This window comes from Setaria viridis, chromosome 1 (genome assembly GCF_005286985.2).
Source record: "Setaria viridis chromosome 1, Setaria_viridis_v4.0, whole genome shotgun sequence".
Classification (NCBI taxonomy): domain Eukaryota; kingdom Viridiplantae; phylum Streptophyta; class Magnoliopsida; order Poales; family Poaceae; genus Setaria; species Setaria viridis.
In genome coordinates this window covers 26,265,127-26,288,924 of record NC_048263.2, presented here as the reverse complement: position 1 = coordinate 26,288,924, position 23,798 = coordinate 26,265,127, and the positions used below count along the sequence as shown (strand labels likewise).

The window sequence follows — 23,798 nt, the reverse complement described above, 5'->3', positions numbered from 1 at the left end:
TTTTGCCCCATTGGACACACTAAGATTCAGTGGTAAAAGTAGAGATGACAGTGGCAGTCTTTTGGGGTCATGAACTTCTGATGTCTATGTACTGAATTTCTGCAATATATCTTCAAATTTAAGGAGAAACAACCTTATTACAAATGGTACAAAACAATGGCAAAAGTTCCTCATGGGCGCTACATTTACAACATTAAACATTAGTCTAAGCGGTGCAATATCTACATATATACCTATGAATCAATCATCACAAGCCATAAACAGGGTGCTGGACCTGAGGCGGCAAAAGGCCCATATCCACGCAGTGCTGCTTATCATAGTCACGAGTGCCAGGAATGGCACCCGTGGCCAACCTGAGGACCTCGCTGCCGGTTAGGCATCGATGAGCAAACGCCAATCCACCGTCCATGACGTCAGACAAATTAGGCTGTGAGGTTCTTCTTGTTTTGTTTCTAGTTCCAGCTTGTCCAGGCTGAACAACCTCATCGTTCAAAACCTTGTCAAGGTCTGAGTACTCCATGAACCTTTCGGTCGCTGCCTCCCATGATAGGTTGTACCTTTGCTCAGGGGTTAGAGGCTGAGGTTCTCTATTCATCGCCTCTTTCACTCTGGCGACAAATTCCTCTGAAGTTTTGTATGTCAAGCAGTTCGGAAATGACATGAAAAACTCATTTGATGGATGTTCTGCACAGATGACAAATTTTCCCATTGCAAGAGCCTCTGCTGTTGCTGTGCACAGCACATCACTAATGCTCGGATTTATGAAAACCTTGTACCTGAGAATAATAAACAGCGGATGGCTGCATCAGTAATCAATGAAAAGTGATTTGCAGATGATGAATTAATTGAGTTTTGAGAAACCCCATTATTGTTTCTCGATACGTACCCATGAAGTGAATTATCGGCATGATCCCTTCCCTTGAAAAAATTGAGACTCAAATCCAGGTTCCTGGCAGTAGACTGAACTTCTTGTGAGTCCTCACCACTTCCGTATACATCTAACTTGAATCCTTCCAAGTCACTTTTATGTTTAGCCATCAAATCTATCAGTTCCCTATAACCTTTGGCCCAAACCATCTTCCCAAGAAAATATGCCCCCTTGGAAAATGATGGCTCTCCACTCTCCCTATCTGCAGTAATTTTCTCTCCAATCTTCAGGAACTTTGGGTTTACACCATGAACATTGCAGACGATAGACTTCGGTAAATCCTGAGTTGCTGCAGAAAGACGCAAGACCTACACATGGATACCATTCGAAATGTAGAAATGTTCTTGGGCAACAGCATAATTAACAAAACACTAAGCTAGACAAAGTACCTTGTCACAGTACGCTCTGGTCACCCAATTGTTGATGTGTTTAACTAGAAAAGCTTGAAGAGCTCCATTCTTCTCTCTCTTGATATATTCCAAGTAGTTTGTATGAACTACACCAACAACATGGTTGAACTTGTCAGTCCAGCGTTTCCCATGATGATACCAATTGAGATGCTCGGGTTCTTCCAATATTGCTATATCAGCTTCTCTTGACGGTATGAACTGAGACGTATCACCAGCAGGAATGATGCTACGCCGCTCTTTTGAGAACTGCAGAGCATATAACATGTCATGTCAATTTCAAGTAATTAAATATTGAATTTGACATAAGATGCATTAGATTGTAACCTTGCTAGGATAGAATGATATCTTGAAGTTTGATTCAAAGCCAAGTCTTTCCTCTAGCCAGTTCCTTATATAAGTTTCCTGCTCTTCTGGTGAACTGAAGGTCATGCCATTTGGGTATACCAGTTCTTGGTCTGATTTGCAGAGCCAAGGAACTACCAGAGTCACATCTTGTTTGGTACCTTTTGCAAGATATGCTGCACGGAACAATGGATTAACTGCTGTTCCTGTCATCCAAGGTAGGCTTGCTGTGGTGACAATAGCCACATGTCTTTTATTGTCTGAGACCTCATACTTAGCAGGTTCACTCCAGAAACCATCATCAGCATGATAGCCAGTACTTTGAAGCACACTGGCAATTCTCAAGTCAAGTTCATCTGATGAGTTATCATTTACAAGCAAGGATGTGTCTTCTGAAAGGGAATGATTTTGTTTCCTATACAATGCCTCCACTAGTCTATCACATTGATCTGGACCATAGTATGAACATATAAAAGGGTCAACTCCTGATAAATGGAAGAAAATAGGATGTAGGTGCACGTTTTATGATTTTTATCTGTACCTCTCCGTACACCAAGTTGATCCAAAAATGGTTCAGATTGCCTTGCTAGATTTGCCAGTATTTCAGTTAGATCAAGTGGAGGGATTTCCTGGATCAAGATTACGTTAACAAGAATATATCAGTAATGAATATCAGACAAGAGAACTTTGGGCTTTCATTACCAATCACTATCAAATTTCTAAACAAATGGTGGCTGCATTCTTTTGGAAAGATCCACAAAATCAGTGTTCAGAACAGGCACAAAGCCTCATACATGACTGCAAGATCTAACACATAGATAATATCAAGTAAACGGCAAGCACTGGTGTGAAAGATCATTCATCATTTCAGTGCCCATGCAGTTTTTTTAAACCAACCCCCTTTTACCATGTTTCTTGTACAAACCAACTGAAGAGAAATATGGAAATGGGTAAACCAACTAGGGAAAAATAACACCCAGAACTACAATTCATCACAACTATGTTTGGCACAAAATCAGATTGTGAAGAGTACATCTTGGGACAGAAGACAATTTCTCATCAGTTAAATATATTATCATAAATTTTGCAGTCTGTGAGAGTTACCTTGGATCCTTGAGACTCCATGTTGAACGACTTCTGCACCAAAAAGGAGAGTGCAGGTAAGTATCTCTGTAAGTATGGCTCTACAATGCTCACACAATCCAATAGAGGCCAGCTTTTCCAGTTGAGTATAACTATTGGACATGATAATTCATTTGGTATCACCAGCTTGCAGATGAATAGAGAATTTATTGGAATTAAAATAAAGATTAATGTTTTGTCAAGAAACTGCAACAATCTCATCACTATTCCATCATTCAAACATTATGCAACCTAAGGGTCCACTGAATACATACTCACATAAGAACTAAAACTCATGTGTATAAGTGAAATGGAGCTACCCTAATTAAGGCCAAGCATTTATACTTGGGCTTGTAGTTATACTTTGCACTTTCCACTATCTTACTCCTTAGTCATTTAATGATGTCTATATTGAGGAGGCACTCTGCCGTTTTGACATAAATGAAGCATGGCATTTCCTCCACTTGGTTCAGATTGTTCTATAGAACCTATTCCAATCAGGCAGATTGTGGTCCGAATACTAGGAGTTGTTCGTATTTATAACAAATTCTATTGAACTCAATTATAAAACTTCCTAGAGCAATCAACCCAACCCAAATTAGCATAGTATAGGCCCATGATGAGGAAAATTACCAGGCTGGACTTGAATTTCTCAACGAGTTCCCCGGTGCTGCGCAACCCCTCAAAAATCTCGCTGGTTTGGCTCCGGCGCTCGAATTCCTTGATGCCGTCCCGTATCATCCTGACCACCTCCCACTCCTTCCCCTCCTCGGCCTCCGCCTCCCCCTTCCACGCCGCTCGCCTCCACCGCTCGCCGCCGCCCGCCTCGGAGACGAGTGCGTTGCGGATTGCGGTGATCCCGGAGAGGTCGACGCGGGCGCGGGCCGGCCCGCCGGCCCCGCGCGGCGCCCACCCCTCGAGCACCCTGCGGCCGAGGTCCCGCTCCTGCGACGCGTAGCGGCGGCGCAGCTCGGAGATCTTGGGCTGGATCCGGGTGCGCACGAACTCGAGCTCGGCGATGGGCGCCCCCGCAGCGAGCGGCGGCGGCGGCGCGAGCGCGGTGGAGGCGGAGGCGAGGAGTTGCTCGAGCTCGCGGTCCGCGAGCGTGCGGAGGGAGTCGGCCCGCGCGCGCATGAGGCGCAGGTCGGCGGTGGCGGAGTCCCGCACCTCGCGCCACCCCTTGGAGAGGAACGAGAAGGCGCTGTCGTCGCCCCGCGCTCCTCCGAAGCCGCCGCCGACAGAGACCGACGGGGGCGGCGACGCCCGCGCCTCCATGGCGGATTCCTGATTGGGCTGCGGCTAGGGTTTTGCCGTTCGGGAGTCGCGAGTAGTCGAGACTTGAGAGGAGGAAGAGGAACAATAGCGAGACAAGACAACACGCCAGGTGTTGGGGAAGACCGGAAGAGATAGGGGAAGACGACGACGACGTCACGCGTTGATTTGGGCCGGCAGGGAGGGAGCCGCTAGCCGCGTGCCAACATGGAGGTGCGCGTGTGGGGCCGGGATGCCAGGGAGAGTGGACGGTGAGGGCTGGATCCGCGGGGGCCACGGAATCTGGGTTTGTGGTGAGGTGGCACGGTGCTGTGCTGACGTGGGCGTACGTGCGGTCGAGAAAGGAGAGGGGGGAATATGCTTCCAGCGTTTTGTGGGATGCGCTGCTTGGACGCGGCGGCCACGGTCTCGTGGATGGCTGAGCTTTTTCCCGTCGAGTGCCTTTTTTGCTAGCAATAGCATCCATCCAAAAATAAGTGTTCGCTCCCAATTCGCCGAGCATCGATTGAGTGATGATGGCGTGCTTAGAAGAGGTCTTAACTCTTAAGCGACAAAAAACTTTTTTCGTAATTGTCATTATCCCCGTGCTTAAAGGATGGATAAGATGATTATAACTTTTGTAACGATGTTTAATGTGTGCTAACAAGCTAACTAAGCCTATTTAAGCACCAGCGCATTTAGGAGTCAACCTCTAGTCTTCTACGGCACTACTTAGCAATGTAGATGTTTAAATATTTGTATATTTGTAACTCTGCTTCTCTTTTAATATAATATTAATCAGCACCCTCCTATTTCATAAAAAAAAAAGGTCTTTAAACATTTCCATCTAAGTTTGTGTACGTATGCACTAAAGCATGTATAAATAACAATCTTAATGTTACGTATGTTACGTTCATACTGTCGCGAGTGCTGCTATCATATGCTTATAAATAAAAAAGAAATCATCAAAAGCACTCACATCTTAGACCTCTGTTGGAGTTGTACCCTCAAGTCTCCGCCACCTTCTCGAGATTTGATTCCTTTAAATTTATATCCAGCATATTAGACTTATTTGTTTTAATTATTTTTATAGGCTCGATACATGTTATTCTTTATGTTATTATTAAGCATAGAGCTTTTATTCAGAATGCGTCAGCTGCATTGAGTTTTGTAGCACAGTCAGAGTAGAAGGACTCTTGCTATATACTCCCTCCGTCCGGGCGGAGCTACAGTCAACCGTCGATGTCAGCTGACATCGACGACTTAGCTGTAAGCTCTTATAGTGCTTCGTCATTATATGGACTAACACTGGTTTAAAAAACGTCCCTGACACCAGGCAGTCCAATGGCATCCAGCAAACAGGCCATTATCTAATCCACCGTTCACGTAGCCCATAATCTCAATATATAGGTAACAGTCCATGGGCATATGCCACAAGGCTGTGAGCCTCTCTCATCTATTTTTCATCGGCATATGTGGATCCAACGAGAGATTTTTGTTATTTTATTATCCATTTTTTGGACGGTTCAGACTCTAAAGTCAAAAATTCTATTGTTTCAATTTTATTAGCTACACTAGTGTTCTTAAGTCAGAATCAAGTGGACATCGGAAGAGCCTTGTTAACTTCTTCGATCTATTCTTCTTTGTAGTAAATGAAAAATGATAACTCATGATAACGGTTGTTGCATATTCTGCACGTTCTCTTCTCATTCACAAGATGGATGGCCGTAGGCGTAAAGAGAATTTGTAGTAACGGATAATGATTATGATAAAAGCTTATAATCTCACAATATGTCACCGTTGATTTTTCATTGTGTTATTCATAGAATATACTATCATAAATATGAGTTAGTATTTTGCACTGACATCGGCGACAAAATTTCCTAGCTTCGCCCCTGCGTCCTGTAATACAAGGCATTGAAGCGTTCAAAATTTATCCTTAAATACAAAGTATTTAGGTACATTTGGATTATCGCCATTTAATTCTTTCTATAATTAATAAGATAAGGGTGCCTGATTAGTGAATTATTATTAAAAAATAAGTTCCTTGTTATCTGCCGCTACCATTTACTCAGGAGTGCATGTGTCTTTTATTACTCCTACTAATATGTCTTAAACTCTTTAAAATGCCTTGCATTTTAGCACGGAGGGAGTAAGTAGAGTTGAGGGTGGGTTGACCATGGCTCTAATCTTGATCATGCCATCCATTAAATTAAACTTAATAAGGAAAAAGTAAAGAAGAGACAAATAAGGTTACCTTTGTTTCGGGGCCTTCTGTTGATGGCCCAAAGTAAGCAGTGCAGTTGAGTCCTCATATATTGCCTGATGCTGGTGCAATTCCTATTTGGAGAACTTGTTGAGGGCACTGAGAAATAAATGTTAGGCACCTGGCACTCTGTGTTTCGGGTGATTTGAAACTCTATTACCTTTTTTTAAATAGAGCGTATGTTCCAAAAAAATGTTTTACACCATAAAAAAGTGGCTTGTTCCAGCATCTCCACCTCCTTCGCAGCCAATTTGCAAAAGTACCCCTCCTACCTAATGGAGATGGCAGCTCCCGATGACAATGGTGCCTCGGTGAGGATGGTGGCCTGGCGGCTTGGCATCACCTATCGTGGACTCGTGCGGCGGTGGCGCAATACAGGGGCGCGCGAGGCGGCGGCACTGGGGAGCAATGCGGGGCAAACACCGGGGTGTGTTGGAGCAGGGAAATAGAAGGGGGTTGACGAGGACATGACACCCATGCATACGATCATGTTTGGCACATGGTATAGAGGGGAAGGAGGCCAGCAAGGGTGTCCCAGTCAAGAAGGAGGCCCGAGGCTAATTCGGTTCGAGTCTCTGAGGTGGAGGCCCACAGCAACTCAAGTTCGAGCCCGTCTCGAAGTTCAAGAGCAGCACGTACTAAAAACGACGCCCAAGTCGCATACGGTGTCCGTTTTGGACGTTCTTTATATGGATGGAAACAGAATTTCATGGAGCTTCCAATGGCACCGGTCCCACCTTAAAATTCAATCGGAGTCAATGGAAATCGTCGAAACAAGTGGACATCCAGAATCTATCAGGGTGCTGCGCCAATCTGTCAAGGTGCTGCGCCACCATCTTTTAAGCCGTTGGCCCGTGTCTTGTGTTGGAGCCCATAGGGGCACGTCCAGGGGGGTCTCCATGACCTAACCCTCATAAATTCAGTAGCCGTCGTCACATTAGGGTTTGGATTTTGTTTAGTTCTAATTTTCCTTTGAGAAACTGAGATTGATTCGTTGTAACTGTGGTGATAAGTCCTTTTACAGTGATCTAGAGCCCCTGTTCTTGTTCTCCTCGATTGTGTCGATTAGTCCTTTCAAATTGAGAGCTTGAACCCTTCTTTACTTCATTCATATTTGCAATATCAGATTGCGTGTTTATACTTTCTTGCTTGTGTCCTTCGATTCGCTTGCAGGGAAAGCCTTTTCGGCAAGGTCAATCAAGTTGTGCTTGGTTGATAACCAACGGAGCAGCGGTGTAGCGGTTGCAGGGATTTGAATCGTGTCTGATTAGAAGCCTGGACGATCGAGTCTCCACCAATTGAATTTATCACTACTTTTCGGAAGATCGGGCCAGTGCTACATCAAGTGGTATCAGGATTCCAGGTTACTCGTGAGGTATAAACCTTTGTGTCCCTTTAGATTTGTTTTTGTCAATTACCTATAGTCCACAAAAAGTCCTACAAAAAATAATTCCGCTGTCCTACAACCCCATTTGTGCCCTACAATTTTTCTTTTCAGATTTGCTTTTCTGAATTTTGGTCCCTCGCGGTGTCATTGTGTTCGTTGTGTCTAGGTCTTGTTCTTGTCTTTAGTATCAGGTCTTGCTTAATTGTTTTGGCACCTAGTCGATTTACCCTCATAATAATTTTAGTGCCAATTTGTATTTGGGCAAACGAGTGCTGTTCTTCTTTGTTGTATACAATGTTAGAAAGAGGAAAGTATTATCAACATGAGGGAAGAAAGACAAGTGATCTTTGCAGCGATTGGACTAAAATATTGCTATCCAATTTGGAGTCCGAGTTCTTTTGGCAAGGACACCGTGCATAAGACATACTTCACCAGATTGTTGTCGATTTGAGTCGCAATCTTTTGCTCCCTGCTGTTTATTTGTGGCTGATCTGTGTTGTGTCAGCTAGTCCTTGCATGTTTCCATAAATAGCTGAGCCATAAATTTCCTTGTTGTTACTCGACAACAAGGCTTTGGTTTTGTGCCGAAGTGCAAACTTATGTATTTTAATTGTAATATCGTCTGCGGCACTTTCTGTTATATTAAAAAAGGAACAAGCAAAAGGTAAAGAGGTGCTGAAAAAGTGAAGAAAAAGTCACACCAGAAAAAACAGGAAAGAAAGAAAGAAGGAAAAAAAAGAATAAAAATTCAGAAGTGCTTGCATCCTTTGAGTCCTTGTGGTGAGTTGTTTTGTTGCTTGCTTGAATTAAGTCCAGGACGAGTTTAGGTCAGCGACATAGACTAGCTTGGGACTACTTTTCAGTCTTGCAAATTTTGAATTGAATTATTGTTTTTCCTTGCTACCATATTGAGTCTGCCTACAACTCCACATACATACTTCTAATCAGTACAGGTTCACCTTGCAACTGTTACCCTCAAGCTCGATAACTAATTGTACCATCCTATTTGGCTTTGGTCAGAACACTTGCAAGACGGTGGTAAGCCGCTTGAGATATTGTATTCCACTTTCACCACCATCCAGTAGTTGCTAGTTGATAGGGATAATACTTCTGTGTTGTCTTTTGCTATCTTCTAATAATGACAGGTTGTTCATATCCACCAACATATGATGGTATAGGTGCTGATGCGTACATTGAGTGGGAAATTGCAATAGATAACATATTTGCAACTCGCTTCATGTGTCCAAGGAGGAAGGTAAAAAGTGCAGCTAGTGTTTTGCGACATTTTGCTTTATCTTGGTGGGATTCTTTAAGTCCTTCAGCTAAACCTCAAACTTGGAATGATATGAAAATTCTTATGAGAGAATCCTTTGTTAATCCACCTCCTGCATTGAATTCATATGATGAGGTGCATAATTTAGAGGATCAATCCATTGTTGTATCTCTTGCTATGCCTAGCCTTTTGCGGGATTATGAACAAAAGCAAGAGGACAAGGATGATGCAAACGAAAATGAGGAGCTCCCAACCTCATGTGAAATTCAGAACCATCACTTCACAGTGCACCTATTACTCCTGCTGAGAATGAAAACATAGGTAATGCCCATGGTGCTACACTCACGGAAGGTGAGAATTATCTTAATGTGCTAAATTTTTCCACCAATCATGCTATTATAGAGCAATCGTTAGTGGAACCATCTCTTGATTTATCTTTGTCACATGATGATGTGCTTGATGTTCCTTGTGATAACGATGAATTATTTGATAATGCTTCAGTGCTACATGTTTTGGAACCAAATACTTGTGCTGAAAATAAACATGTTACGCATATTGCTAGTGCCAATTATGAGCTAAAATTGTTGTCTTCCTTACATACTTTGGGTTATATTGAATTTGGTAATTTGTGTAATCTAGATTGTTTGGAAGAGAGACTTTTTAAATATGCTGAATTGCCTTGGTTTGCCAAACACACATATCATGTTATTGGCAAATATGATAACAAAGGACAATATATGATACATAGAGTCTATATTCGTAGCAATATGAATTCTCCTTTTGTTGTGCAAGATTGTGATTGATTAGAGGGCAGCCATCATATACAATATTCACATGTTCCTCTAGTAATTTGGTCTCCCAAGAAGGGGAGCATTGCTGGTTGCTACCTATGATTGGTAGTGCTAAATTTTCTTGCAATGAGTCATCTATTCCTGCTGTGCCTTTTGTTGGTACTAATCTTTTGCAGGATCGTGTGTCTTTCAATCAAGGAGCCTACAGGCTTGCTGAAAGTTTTCTGCAAGATCTCACACTACACAATTGGGAACATGGTCACATCTCTCCTCATAATTGATTTCATTCCCTTTATCTTCGCAACCCTGTTCTCCTTTGTGTTGTGCAGGATCAGTTTCAAGCACAATCGACGCCAAGGACGGCTTTTCGTCAAGAAGGGGAGGATGATGAGGACATGACACCCATGCATACAACCATGTTTGGCACATGGTATAGAGGGGAAGGAGGCCAGCAAGGGTTTCCAATTCAAGAAGGAGGCCCGATGCTATTTCGGTTCGAGTCCCCGAGGTGGAGGTCCAAAGCAACTCAAGTTCGAGCCCGTCTCAGAGTCCAGGAGCAGCACATACTAAAAATGACGCCCAGGTCGCATACGGTGTCCGTTTTGAGCGTTCTTCATATGGATGGAAACATAATTTCATGGAGCTTCCAATGGCACTAGTACCACCTTAAAATTCAATCGGCGTCAATAGGAATCATCGAAACAAGTGGACGTCTAGAATCTGTCAGGGTGCTGCGCCACCATCTTTTGGGCCGTTGGCCCCTGTATCGTGTTGGAGCCCATAGGGGCACGTCCAGGGGGTCTCCACGACCTAACCCTCATAAATTTAGTAGACGTCGTCACATTAGGGTTTGGGTTTTGTTTAGTTCTTGTTTCCTTTGAGAAACTGAGATTGATTCGTTGTAACTGTGACGACAAGTCCTTTTACAGTGATCCAGGGCCCCTGTTCTTGTTCTCCTTGATTGTGTCGATTAGTCCTTTTGAATTGAGAGCTTGAACCTTTCTTTACTGCATTCATATTTGGAATATCAAATTGCGTGTTTATACTTTCTTGTTTGTGTCCTTCGATTCGCTTGCAGGGAAAGCCTTTTTGGCGAGATCAATCAAGTTGTGCTTGGTTGATAACCAACGGAGCAGCAGTATAGCGGTTGCAGGGATTCGAATCGTATCCGATTAGAAGCCTGGATCATCAACGTCGAGTCTCCACCAATCGAATTTATCACTACCTTTTGGAAGATCGGGCCAGTACTATATCAGGGGTGCTCGGAGTTACGCGGCGAGATGGAGCAGGAGGGGCGGCCATGAGCGAAGTTGTGGAGAAAAAAGCGAGCGGTGAGGAAAACAAGGAACAGAGAAAAGGATGTTGCTGCTCGGAATGGGAAGAAAAGCAGGCAGCGGATAAGAAGGAAAGAGAAATGATAAAGAAAGAAAGAAAGTAAGGAAATTGAAATGGGAATGAAAGAGAAAAAAAGAAGCATGAAGAAAAGAGAAAAAAGTAACGGTATTATGAACATTTTATCTTTCCTATCCATTTGAAAAATCATGAGAAGTCATTTTACCAAGTGGGGTGAAACTTTAAACATCTTGTGTATTTTTTTATTATTAAAAAATGTCCATAATAATTTATAACTCCACAGTGTGCTGAAATAATCTCTCTACACGTGATCTCTCAAGTTCCTCTCATCGTGCATGTCTTATCGTTTCCTTTCCTCTCACTCGATTCCACTCTGCATATCTTTAGAAATTGGTGGATTGATTTTTACTATTTTTATGAATGGATAAAATTATCAAATGCCCAATGTGCCCTGCTGCTATCTGATTTGGTTATAGATAAATTGTATATTTGCTCGCGATTTATAATCTGAGTTACTATAAAATGAATTATGAGTTGAATTTATTTCTTAACCCGATTTTTATTGATTAATCAATAAATAAAATACCCTAATTAATCAACAATCTGTTTTTTAACAGCATCTTTCCTCTTATCCAATCCTCCTATTCGTGCCGTATTTTTACTTCCCACCGCTTGATCCGGCATCCTCACGAAGGAACGCTGATCACCCAGTCGCGCTGCTTCGGCAATTGAACCTCGCCTCGCGTGCCACACTGCCCTTAGCCTCGCCTCACCATGCTGCCCCACCCCTCCGTCTACGCAGCACTGCATCTTCGCCGGCTCACGCGGAGTAGAGGATGGCTGTCAGGTCACACAACTATCGTCGCGGGCGATGCGGGGAAGGTGGGCGCCGCGCCCAGGTCCGCGCCAGCTTAAGGCCTCGCTGCCAGTCCAGGCGCCCGTGCTGTGGATGCCGGGAGCTGGCACATCATCACCAGTAGAGGCAACAGCCGAGTAGCAATCTCAAGTGTAATCTTGCCAATTTTTTTTCTATTTCTTCCATTCTTCTCTACCTTTACCTCCATTCTTCTCTACCTTTACCTGTATTTTCTCCTCGCGCCCGTATCGCCACTCTTTAGGGAGCCGCGTGTTCGCGCTGTGCGATGTGTCTTTGGCGCGGCTTCGCTAGCCTCGCGGCTCCCCTAGGCCCTAGGCACCCTGCTTTGTTTAGAGCAAGGCTAGTAATTTAGCCAGCTGCTAGCTGCAAGTCCATGCCATGTCATATACAGCCAGCTATATAGCCAACTCATATAATAGGTTAGCTACTTGGCTGGCTGTAGCTCAGATTGTAATCATTTAATGCTCACATGTGCAAGCAATCTGCAAACAATCTGCTGTGATCACATCTTTGTGGCCATATATATGTGCTCATTCAACTAGAAAACAAATATGTTCATCCATACCATTTTGTCAAACAACATAATCTGAGATGAAGCATTTTACCAAACAACATAATAAAAGAAACAATACCAGATAGATGACAAATTTCAAGCAACAATCCAAATAAGTTCACTGGCACATAGACCATTAACTAAAAACAATACTAAATAAGTTCGTTGGCACACAAGCCATTAACTAAAAACAGTACTAAATAAGTTCACTAGCACACAGGCTATTATTTATTGATCTAGATGATGGTGATAGAAGCATGAAGCCATAGTTGATAGCTAAACTTCAGTAGAATGTAGCAGCCAGTCCATTTGCATCAAAAGTGACAACACTGCAAGCATAATAGTGCGAAAGTCAAACATATGGGTCCTGAAAATTAGCTATAAAAGTTTTTGTTTGTGGACAACTGTGGATCAAATAATGTTGAAGAGAACGTGTTTAGAATTTTTAAAGTCGATACCTGCAAGTAGCATCTGCAATATTCAGCACGCCATGCCTAGTCCTAATTCCTGAAAAGATACATGTAAGACATCGTGTTAGTTCTCACTGTGAAGGGAAAAAATAACAAAAACATGTAGATTTCAGAATTCTACCATGACTAGTTATGATGGCTATTTCCAAACCTACGCCAAATATGCTCGACCAAATCATTTTTAAGCTGGCTATGCTGTGGATGAGCACGGATAGCAGCTTTTCTACGTAGCACATCAGCGAAGCACAGATTACCACCAGTGTTCACTTCAGGAGGTAGAGCAATGGATGCTCCTAGATTCTCATTCAAGTCAATATGAATAGTACCATCCTCTCTCTCATCTTCCACTATCATATTGTGGAGAATCACACAAGCTAGCATGATCCTTCCAATACTCTTTCTCTTCCACAGACGTGCAGGACAACGAACAATGGAAAAACGGGACTGTAGTACCCCAAAAGCATGCTCCACATCTTTCCTTATCCCTTCCTGGTGCTTGGCAAACAACTTATGCTTCTCTGTTTGAGGAAGTGTAATAGTCTTCATGAAGGCTGCCCATTTTGGTATATACCATCAGCAAGGTAATAACCTTCGCTATACTCATTCCCATTAACTGAAAACTCAACTTGAGGAGCTTCTCCTTTTAAAGCATCAAAAAATAATGGGGACTGGTTGAGGACGTTAAGTCATTGTTTGACCTAGCAACTCCAAAGAAAGCATGCCAAATATGAAGGTACTGGGAAGCAACAACTTCTAGGACTATAGTTGGAACTCCATAATCACCACGGGTGAATTGCCCCTCCATGCTAAAGGACACTTCTCCCAATGCCAGTGCATGCGATCTATGCTACCTAGCATTCCAGGGAAACCACGAGACTCGATAGCCTGAAGTAAATGCTCAACATCCTCACATGTGGGGCGTCGCAAGTACTCCCTACCAAACACCTCAATCACCCCTCATGCAAACTTATCCAAGCACTGTAATGTAGTGCACTTTCCAATCTTCAAGTACTCATCAAGAGCATCTGCAGGAGTGCCATAAGCCAGCATGCACATGGCTGCTGTACACTTCTGCAATGGTGAGAGCCCTATTCAACCAGCACAATCTGCCCTATAAGTAAAATAGGGAGACAACTGACCAACGGCATCCACAATGCATAGGAAGAGACGCCTATTCATGCGCAATCTAGTACGGAACATACTCTCAGGGTAGAGTGGGTCTACAGCAAAGTAGTCCTCTACAAGACGTTCATGAGCACCTCCATGATCCCTCCGGATGCTCTTTCTAGGACCATATTGTCCCTGAGGTACTCCAGCCGATAAGGCAGTCTTGATCTTCATTGCGAGCATCCTATCAAAGGAGTCAAGGACGCTCTGCTCAGCAACATGCTCTTCAATGATTTTGGAAGTTCATCGGAATCATCTGAGTATGAAGATGAATCCGCCATGGCTTTGGCTTAGGAAGATGTGAGATGGAAGATAGGGTTTCTAGTCAGAGTAGGAAGATGAAAGGTAGGGAAAAGAAGATGGGTATGGGAGGATTATATTATGTATCCATGGTTATCTGGACTGCATTATAGTCAAGCAAAATTGGAACCATTGACTTCATGCATGGTTATCTGGACGCGGTAAATAGTCCATGGTTTCAGCATAGCAACGTATTAAGGACTAAATTTTAGCATTCATGCACGGTTATCTGGATTCCATAGTAAATAGTCCACAATTTCAGCATTCATGCATGGTTATCTAGATTCCATAGTAAATAGTCAATAATTTCAGCATTCATGCATGGTTATCTGGATTCCACAGTAAATAGTCCACAATTTCAGCGCAGAATGCAGCACTAGATTAAATGCACCACAGAATTCAGGAGTTAGTGACTTGATTTTAGTAGTTAAGGACTACATAACTTTTTTCTGTACAGTAACTTACTCCCTCCATATAGGAAATAAAAGTCATTTAGGACATGATTGTGCTTACCAAGGAGTCATTAATTAAGTGGTATTTTTCCATGTTTGCCCTTATTAAATACGTCTGTGGGTGACTCCTAGATGAGAATGATTTGCAGCTGGACTGGTCAAGTGGGTGGGACTTGAGGCTTGCGGGCAGGGTTCGACTCCCTTGGCCGGCGCTTTTTTTGTTTTATCACGATTTTGCATGGGTCTGTGAAAAAATTGCATGGCACTGTGAACGTGCGGGTGGGATGGTTTTGTGGTGGAACACCTCAGATTAACTTAGCTAAAGCATGGTTAAGTCGCCTAACGGGCGAATCTCATGCTTTAATCAAGTTAACTCGACGATCCGTCGGATTTCATCCGATACAACCACTTAGACAGGACCGAGTTAGCATAACTCACACGAAGGTGAGTGGTTCCAGAGAATACAGCAGATCAAATAATTAGTCCAACGAGTTATTACACACTGGTTCAAAAATCAGAGTTTTACAAGGTTCAAGGGCAGCGGAAAGATAAAATAGCGCAAACTAGCGTCGGGGTCGGATATCCCTGGTGAGGCCGATCAGGACATCAATGATCCCGCTCCTCGCCGTCCGAGGAGGGATCCCACTCAACCGTCCACCCAGGAGGCAGCTGGGGAGGCCAAGTGCCAACAGCAGCACCCTCGGAAGCTTCAACTTCACATGAAAGGAGATGCCACAATAAGGCTGAGCTTCTAAGCTCAACAAGACTTAACCGACCAGTGGGAAAAACTACTCCACCACTTCTAGACATGCAAGGCTCTTTAGCTGAGGGGTTTTGTTTGCCAAAAGCAACTATAGTAGGTCCTTACTTTCAATGTTTTAGCTCCGGTTCTAAGTTCATTAACCAGCCTACTTTTGCAACTTAGGCTAAGCAATCACAGATCCAAACATTATGCGTCTATAGCTCAACATCAAGTTCATATCATCATCATGTTCCATCTTTACTCAGTGTAGCATAGCGATCATAGCAGTCTCAAACTGTGAGAGGCAGACGAATCGATTCGAGTTCCTTAACCATGCATGGAGAATCTAACCTCACGACATCCGCGCACCACCGAGGGTCACTTCCTGTGTCGGCCGTCCCCATCAATTCCCTGGCCTGTGTCGGGTCCACCTCTCTTGGTGCAAGGTTCCACAGATCCGGCCTCTGCCGTTCCGTGACCACACTTGCCACCACATGCGGCCGCAGGGGAAACTCTATTCCAGAGACAGTGGATCGAACCGCTCACGTCCAGGTTCAATCAGGTACTAGGCTTCCCCATCCCATACTGGGTATGAGATTAGTACTTTCAAACACTTGATCACGAACACCAACACTTTTTGACCTTAAGCAACTTCTTATAGACAGACGGGGCGATCCACCGACCACCAAAGAGTTTACCAAGCCCTGCCCCGTCCACCGTCCTTATAGTTGTAACTAGAAGGAGAACAACCAACTCCTATAACTTGCGAGTGACAGGAAATCACTCGACTTTTACGGAGCCCTATTAAGCATTGCAACTACTCGGACTCATCAGGCTAGTGTTCAAATCAAGGGAGCTATGTCATGCATCTATGGTTTCAAATAACTCCTATAACGTAAATGCACATACATACGAAGGAAGGCATGTGCAAGTTTAGAAAGTTGGGTTCATGCTCCGGGGCTTGCCTTCGAGCAGGGTGGAGGCAAACTGGTACTCTGCGGGTTCTGCTTCATCTCCTGCGGTCGCGGCTCAGCTACTGCTCTGTCTTCTGGTGCCGGATGCAGCTCGTATGTGCCGTCGGTGAGATTTAGCTACACACGGAAGTGCAAATGCAGGGGTTAAACATTTAGATGGTTATTTCAACAACACTTGCACGATTTAGCTCAGACACTTGTAGCAAAGTTGCAGGAAAGGTGGGGAAGCCCCAACTTCAGTTGATGGAGAACAGGACAAAAGGGTCGGATTGGGAGAAACTTATGATCTGACCCTTAGACCTAAGGAATAACTGTACCAGGGTCCTCAGACTTAACGCAGAGAAGTCCCCGAAATTTTACACGGATACCCTCAGGTCAAAGAAAAAGATACAGCCGAGCCCTCGGGCGAGGCGGATAAGGTTCAGCGAAACAGACGGGGTCGGGCGAGACGGAAAAAGGGGTCAGGCGAACCGGGAAGGGGGTCGGCAGCTTACCTTTAGGCCTACTGGTGAAGTCTTGGGGTCGGAAAGGAACAGACTTAGGCGGAAGGACTAAGGTGCTAAGGCTTGGACGGCGGCGAGGTTCGACGGTGCTCCGGCGGCGGCGGTGCTTCTTGTGGACAACTAGCAAGCTCTAGCACCGTGCGGAGGAACAAACGGCTGGTGGGTTGGGGAGAAGCGGGTTTGAGCGGAGAGGGAAACTTCCTCAAGAGCTTAAGCGGCAGTGCTCAAGTGCGAGCAGAGTAAGGTGCGGCGAAGCAGCGATGGCGAAGGAAACTCCGGTAGGGGTTCTGGTACTTCCTTTTATAGTTGCGCGGAAGAGAAAGAGTTCGGGCAGCGCGAAGATCAGGTTGAAAAGGGTGGAGTGCTCTGCCTTGGCAGCGATTGGGCGGCGCCTCCATTGGCCGGCGAAGCGGAGCTTCGGGGATAGGGCCTTTGGTCATTGGGCACTGGAGACAACGCCGGTGCAGGCGCGGTTTTGCCAGGATTAAGAGTTGGCGAGGGCGAGCATGGTCTGGTCGCATCAAGCAGCGGATTGTGGGTGGCGACTTGACTAGAGTGTGATAGGAAGAAAGGCACTACAAGCGAGGTCGTAGCAGGCGAGGTGACAGGGCGAGCGGCGGCACTAGCGAGCGCAGAACAGCGGCTTGCCGGGGCACGTTACTGGCGAGGCGGAAAAAGGAGTTGTCTCTGCCGGAGCCATGGTTGGCGAGGGCGGTATCATCGTGGAGTGCGCACGTAGGCGGCGCAAGTGTGGGGGGGGGAGACAGAAAAGCCGGAAGGCATCAGGGCGCGCGGCCGGGGATCCGGGTGAGGTGATGGGTGCGGGATGCGAGGCGGTCTGGCACGGCAACGGCAAATCCTCTGTCGCGGCGGTGACAGGAACCTTGGCACGGCCGGTGAGGGTGCGAGTGAGACGAGGCGAGGCAGAAAGGGCTGCAGGGGCTTCCACGCGCGATTGGGAAGGAGACGCGCTAATCTATCTTGTCGCGGCCGGCGACTAGGCGAGGCGGCGCGCGTTGGGGAGGTTGAGCCACGCGGCGGAGTAGCTCTGAAGCGGGGCGCACGCGGCTCTGGCGCGTTTCACTCGAGAGATCTGGGGGATCTGGTTGTGGGTCCACCATCCAGTCTCTGGCTCTCCCACAGCTCTAAGATTTTTGGAGGAACACTGGTTTTGGGACTTAGAGAAGAGCTGCTATTTGCTGGGTTGGTGCGATTTTGTTGGGTTTTTAGGGGTCGGACCGATAGAAACTTTAGATTTGGGGTTTGTCTTGGGATTAACTCGGCTGATTAAACCAAGGTCGTTACAGGTTTGGGCGTGTTATCTTCGATTTTGGCCGCTGGCGCTCTCGTTTTCTTTGTTTGCTGCTAATTTTTTTGCGTTTGCTTCATTGGCGCTCACGGCATTTCAATTCTGGCGTGCACGAGTACAACGCTTGGAGTCTTGCTTATTCTATTTAAGACGCTTCGACGCTAGGAGTCCGACGCTTGCATCTACTACTTGCACGCCTAGCTTCTTCCTTGCACGCCTAGCTAGCTTGCCTGCTTCTTAGCTTGTTCCTATCCTATACAACATGGCTTAGCTCTTGTTCATCTACTTCTTCCACTCTATGGCACAATGGCTGATTTCCTTCCTGCGTTTGATCTCAATGTTCGATTAGAAGACGATGATGACAGCGACGTTGCATTTGATCTCAACGACCCTTCGTTGGAGCATGACAACGGTATTTCTTGTTCGTCTCTTGTCCATTTTCTACCGTGCTATCTCTTCCTCTCAATCGTTTCTCATATCAAAAGGACTATTGTTACAGAATTTGATTTAAACTTGCCGCTAGATGAATTTGGTGTGATCGATTTCAATTATCTACAAAATCTTGCTGGTACATTATTTTTTCCATATTATTTACAATATGCACATGCTGTGGCTATTACTATTATGCACATGCCGTGACAAATAGATGAATGTGCTTGTTTTTCTCACTATAAATAGAACATGTTGCTGAACAATAGTGCTTGTTTTTTCTCTATAAATAGAACATGCCGTGACTCGTAGAAGAATGTGTTTGTTTTTTTCACTATAAATAGAACATGTTGCCAACCAAGAGTTCTTGTTTTTTTCACTGTAAATAGAACATGTTGCCGACAACTAATGCTTGTTTTCTTTTAACAGAACCTGCTGGGGACAACCCCATCGCGCAAGAGCAAGAGCAAGAACCCAACCAGAGGAAAGATATGACTGAAAAGCTCCGACAACAAGTTTACCAAGCTTTGTTCACTAGAAGCAATAATGCTACACTACACAAGAAAGATACTGCATTTGTTGCTGCTCAATTTGGCCTTCACATTCGATCAGTTCAGCGTGTTTGGAAACGAGGTAAAACACAGTTTAAAGCAATGTTCCGGTTGTGATTTCTAGTCTAAAGAAGGGTAGAGTTGGCCGTAAAGCAATTCCTGTTGATTTAGAAGCATTGCGTAACATTCCTCTAAAGGAAAGAATGACTATAGAGGATGTGTGCGCCAAACTAAACATGAGCAAATGGAAAATTCAAAGGTACTTGAAAAAAGGATTGATTAGGCGCCACTCTAGTAGCATCAAACCATATCTCACTCAAGCTAACAAGAGGTCTAGGTTACAGTGGTGTGTTGACATGGTTAATAGGGAATTGCTTGATGATCCAAGGTTCAAGGAGTTGTTTGACTTTGTGTTCATTGATGAGAAATGGTTTTGCCTATCTTAAAAATCTGAAAGCTATTATTTGCTACCCGAAGAAGATGATCTCCATCGGACTTGTAAGAATAAGAACTACATCCCTAGGCTCATGTTCTTGTGTGTTTGCGCTCGGCCAAGGTTTAGGGATGGGAATTGTATTTTTGATGGTAGGATTGGTTGTTTTCCACTTGTTCGTTATGAACCAGCTCAGAGAGGTAACGAGAGAATGAGCCGTGTCCATGGAAACTTGGTTATGAAGCCCATTACTTCGATCACTAGAGAAGTGATTAGAGATTTTATGATCAACCAAGTGTTGCCTGCCATTCAAGCTAAGTGGCCAAGAGAGGATGTGGGCAAACCAATCTTCATTCAATAGGACAATGCACCTTCCCACTTGAAATTGGATGATCCGGATTTTTGTGAGGCCGCTAAGCTAGGAGGATTCGATATTCGCCTAATATGTCAACCACCAAACTCTCCGGATTTCAATATTCTTGACTTGAGTTTTTTTCGAGTTATACAAGCAATTCAATATAAGAAGAATGCAAAAACAATAGAGGCTCTAGTTCCAGCCGTGCAAGAGCTAATTTGCCCAAATTGTTCACACATGTTTCAATGTTTTCTTCCACAACAAATTTGCCCATTCATTCATTTCTTGCACACTTGTTTTTTAGGCATTCATGGAGTACTGGAGCCGCAAAGCAAACCGAATATTTCTAACACTACAAGGTGTTTTGATGGAAGCTATGAAGAAGAAAGGTTGCAACAACTTCAAGATACCTCACATGAAAAAAGAAACATTGGAAAGAGGAGATCGTCTGCCAACTTGCATCCCTTGTGATCCATCATTGCTACATGAAGCTGAGGCTACTCTTGCTGCATGAAAAAATTAGAATGATGATAGTTAGCTTAAGTAGTAGAGTCACTCTCTTGTAACAATTAATTAGAACTAAATTTAGCCTGTGCTACTCTTTCTGCATGTAACAATCAAACCATATCTTACCAATGCTTTGGCATCATCCTTTCTCGGCAGCAACCAACCGTAATGCTCGATTAAAAGGTCGCAGTCCACCTCGACGCGGCTAGCAATGGCGTCACTCATGTAGTCCGCGTGGACGAGACCACAGCGACGGCATGGCCTGAACCGCGAGTGTGCACGATTCCATGCTTTGCGGTCCTCATGGACAAGATCGCAGTGACCGCAAAGAAAAGCGCCCGCGCGGCAAGGAATCTGGCACGATGGAGTCCATCGCGATGGAGTCGGGCGCCATCTGCAAGTTCGGCATGGAGTCCGTCGTGATGAACTCGGCCTCCACGGCCTCCGCCACCGTCGCGATGGAGTTCAGCGTGGTGCAGTCGGGCGCCATCTGCAACTCTGGCGTGATGGAGTCCGGCATCACTTCCATCTGCGAGTCCGGCACCACCTCCATCTCCAAGTCCAGTGTGACGACCTCCTCCGGTTCCTGCGACTTCGGCGGGATGACCTCCAGTGACTCCGACGTGATGACCTCCGTAGCGACTCCAGCGCGATCTCCTGCAACTCCTCCGCACCCGCGCCGCCAGACTCCACGACGAGCACCACCTGCGCCGCTGAACTCCATGGCAAACTCTAAACACTAAGCCGCGGACGAGCAAGTGAAAGCGAGGGCGAAGGCGAGCAGCACCTGCGCAAGGGTGGCGTGTGTTTACTGCCTTGACGCGAGCGACGAAGCCGACGGCGAGCGTGCTGGGCTATTAACAAAGCGGGCGGCGAGCGTGCTGGGCATCGAACGGAGAACCGGCGGGCGCGTGGAACAAAGCGTCGCCAGGGGCAAACGCGTCAAATATTGGCCCCTCAAGCCAGAACGACTTCCTTTCGCATCGATGAAGCGTCACTCAGAACGACTTCAAATTTGTATACGGAGGGAGTATACCTGAATTACTGAAGTAACTTTGAGGCGTGGCAAAATTTTCCAACTATGCTTTCCTGCATGGTGACATGAGAAGCATGAGTTATCATTCATACCATAGTTATGATCATGCATAGTAACAAAAAAAAATCTAAGCTTAGTACCTTAGTCATTTTTATTAAAAGCTTCTCCCTCAAACACTTTAGTGCCAACACATCCTCAGATTTCACATCTTCAGGCATACGTATTGTCTCTTTTATTAATAGCGCTCGATATGTTTCAAGCATAATTGACTCCTTGTGCTCTTTTGCTACAAGTGTGCAAGCTTCGGAGCTTCAAGATTCTTACTAGACACACGTCGTTGTGTTTCTAACATCTCTTTGCGCCCTTCATTTTCTATTTTCTGAGCATCTAAAAAGTTGTTAAGCTCATCTTCAAGATTTATTATACAAGGCTGCTCTTTTATTCTTTTCTTCATCTGCTCCTTAGCTTTCTTGCCCCCTATTGGCCGTTCATCTCTAGCATCATCTAGAGAGAAATGTTGCCCCACATCCTCGTCAACACTAAACTTTCTCTTGTCTGGTTCAAGATCATCAAGGCGTTCCAGATAAGCGTCTTATTTTGGTTCCTTGCAAAGAACTTCCCAACAATGCCTAAACATGAATGGCCCATCTTTTTTGTGGTCTTCTTTGTAACTTTGCAGTGCCTTCATCATTACATCCTCGTTAGATTCACCACTAGCCCACATAGCATTGGCCTCCTTCTAGCTACCATAAAACCAAGCAAACCTTTTCTTAATTCTTCCAAAGTGATCCTTTATTTGCTTGGCTGTCCTGACTCGGTTTTTTAGGGTGGTGCTATTAAATACATAAGCAATACCTTTCCAGTACTGATCATTCTTCTTAAAATTGGATTGGATTGGATCATTTGAATTATTCACCAAAGCACTAACCTAAAACATTGTCAAATTTCAAAAGATGTTAAGTGATGTGCTAGCAATGTAGCACATGGAGCCCATTAACAAAAAAAAAAGAACTTACCAATCTAAGATCCTCCTCTTTTGTCCATATCAAGTGTTTCTCAGTCCTAGAGCAATTGCCATCATTGTTGTCATCGTCAATATGTATTGCTTGTGATGAACTCCCATTGCTCGCAACTTGTGGTCTGCTCTTCAAAATATTTAGGAAGCCACCAGGAGGGTAAGAATCTAATCCCCTGGCAAAAAAATATACCCTAAATAAAAATTTGCATTCAAGCACTAGATATAAATAAATCGCAGCTTAGAACTAGAAATCCACAGTTAACAAAATTCGTGTGTAACTAGATAAGAAGCATCACAAATACTGTAGAAGTCTCTCGCATACAGGACATCTAATTTCATAGCTACAGAGATGGCATACTTGCACATAAATATTAATCATCATCACTACAGAGATAACATACCATTCTTGCACATCGAACTCCTCAGGATTATTAGGCCTAGACCAAGGATATGTTGAAGCACCAACACCAACGGCCTTGAGCCGCCGAGCTTGCCATGCCCGGTTGCTGTACACCGATTAGCCAAGATGGTGCGGAGGAGGGAGGCATGGACTGCGGCAGGCGAGGCGGGCACCAAACACCAGGTCCAAACATGGAAGGGATGGACGGTGGAGGAGCGGGCTGACCTGATTGAGCCACCGGCGGCGGAACCTCCATAAGCGTTGGTGCCGATGTTCTCTTGAACCTCTGACTCATCTCACCAATGGACAAGTGATGGCTGGTGGGTATGGCATCTAGGGTTTGGGAGAGGTGGTGATTGGGGAAGATTTGGGGCTTAAATCCTTTGATTTGGCACGCGAGGAACCGATTTGGCGCGTGAGGAACCAATTTGGCGGGAAGAGCATGGTCGATTTGGCGCTAGAAGGGGAAGCGGAGCACGGGATCAGGAAGGGAAGAGACGGGAGAATGAAGCGCCGGCTTATCGCTCGCATCGGGCTGGAAGAGGGCATTTTTCTCGTATGGTGCGCTACAGTCGGGCGAAGAGAATAGCACCCGCTCC

The 23,798-nt window shown here is 44.9% G+C and overlaps 1 protein-coding gene and 1 pseudogene across 2 annotated transcripts; both read right to left on the bottom strand.

The window, feature by feature from the left end:
• Positions 1-67: 67 nt before the first annotated feature.
• On the bottom strand, positions 68-4,193 carry LOC117857095 (digalactosyldiacylglycerol synthase 1, chloroplastic). 2 transcript variants are annotated; one of them, XM_034739599.2, is made up of 7 exons: positions 3,436-4,193; positions 2,785-2,814; positions 2,222-2,309; positions 1,663-2,129; positions 1,318-1,584; positions 887-1,236; positions 68-776 (listed from the first exon to the last, which is right to left on the bottom strand). In XM_034739599.2, the coding sequence occupies exons 1-7, from the start codon at positions 4,075-4,077 to the stop codon at positions 248-250; spliced, it is 2,373 nt and encodes a 790-aa protein (XP_034595490.1). In that variant the 5' UTR covers positions 4,078-4,193; the 3' UTR covers positions 68-247. The 2 variants fall into 2 exon arrangements, with proteins under 2 accessions (XP_034595490.1, XP_034595482.1); XM_034739591.2 differs by having other exon boundaries at positions 2,785-2,817; positions 3,436-4,191.
• Positions 4,194-13,149: 8,956 nt separating this feature from the next.
• On the bottom strand, positions 13,150-14,357 carry LOC140221436 (uncharacterized; annotated as a pseudogene).
• Between the last annotated feature and the right edge of the window lie 9,441 nt (positions 14,358-23,798).

Bases quoted from the DNA above. Each gene is read 5' to 3' on its own strand.
- LOC117857095 (XM_034739591.2), bottom strand. From the start codon at position 4,077: ATGGAGGCGCGGGCGTCGCCGCCCCCGTCGGTCTCTGTCGGCGGCGGC. The intron at 2,310-2,784 runs GTAACTCTCACA...ATCTTGATCCAG, and splicing joins TGGAGTCTCAAGGATCCAAG to GAAATCCCTCCACTTGATCT. The intron at 2,130-2,221 runs GTACAGATAAAA...ACTATGGTCCAG, and splicing joins TCAACTTGGTGTACGGAGAG to ATCAATGTGATAGACTAGTG.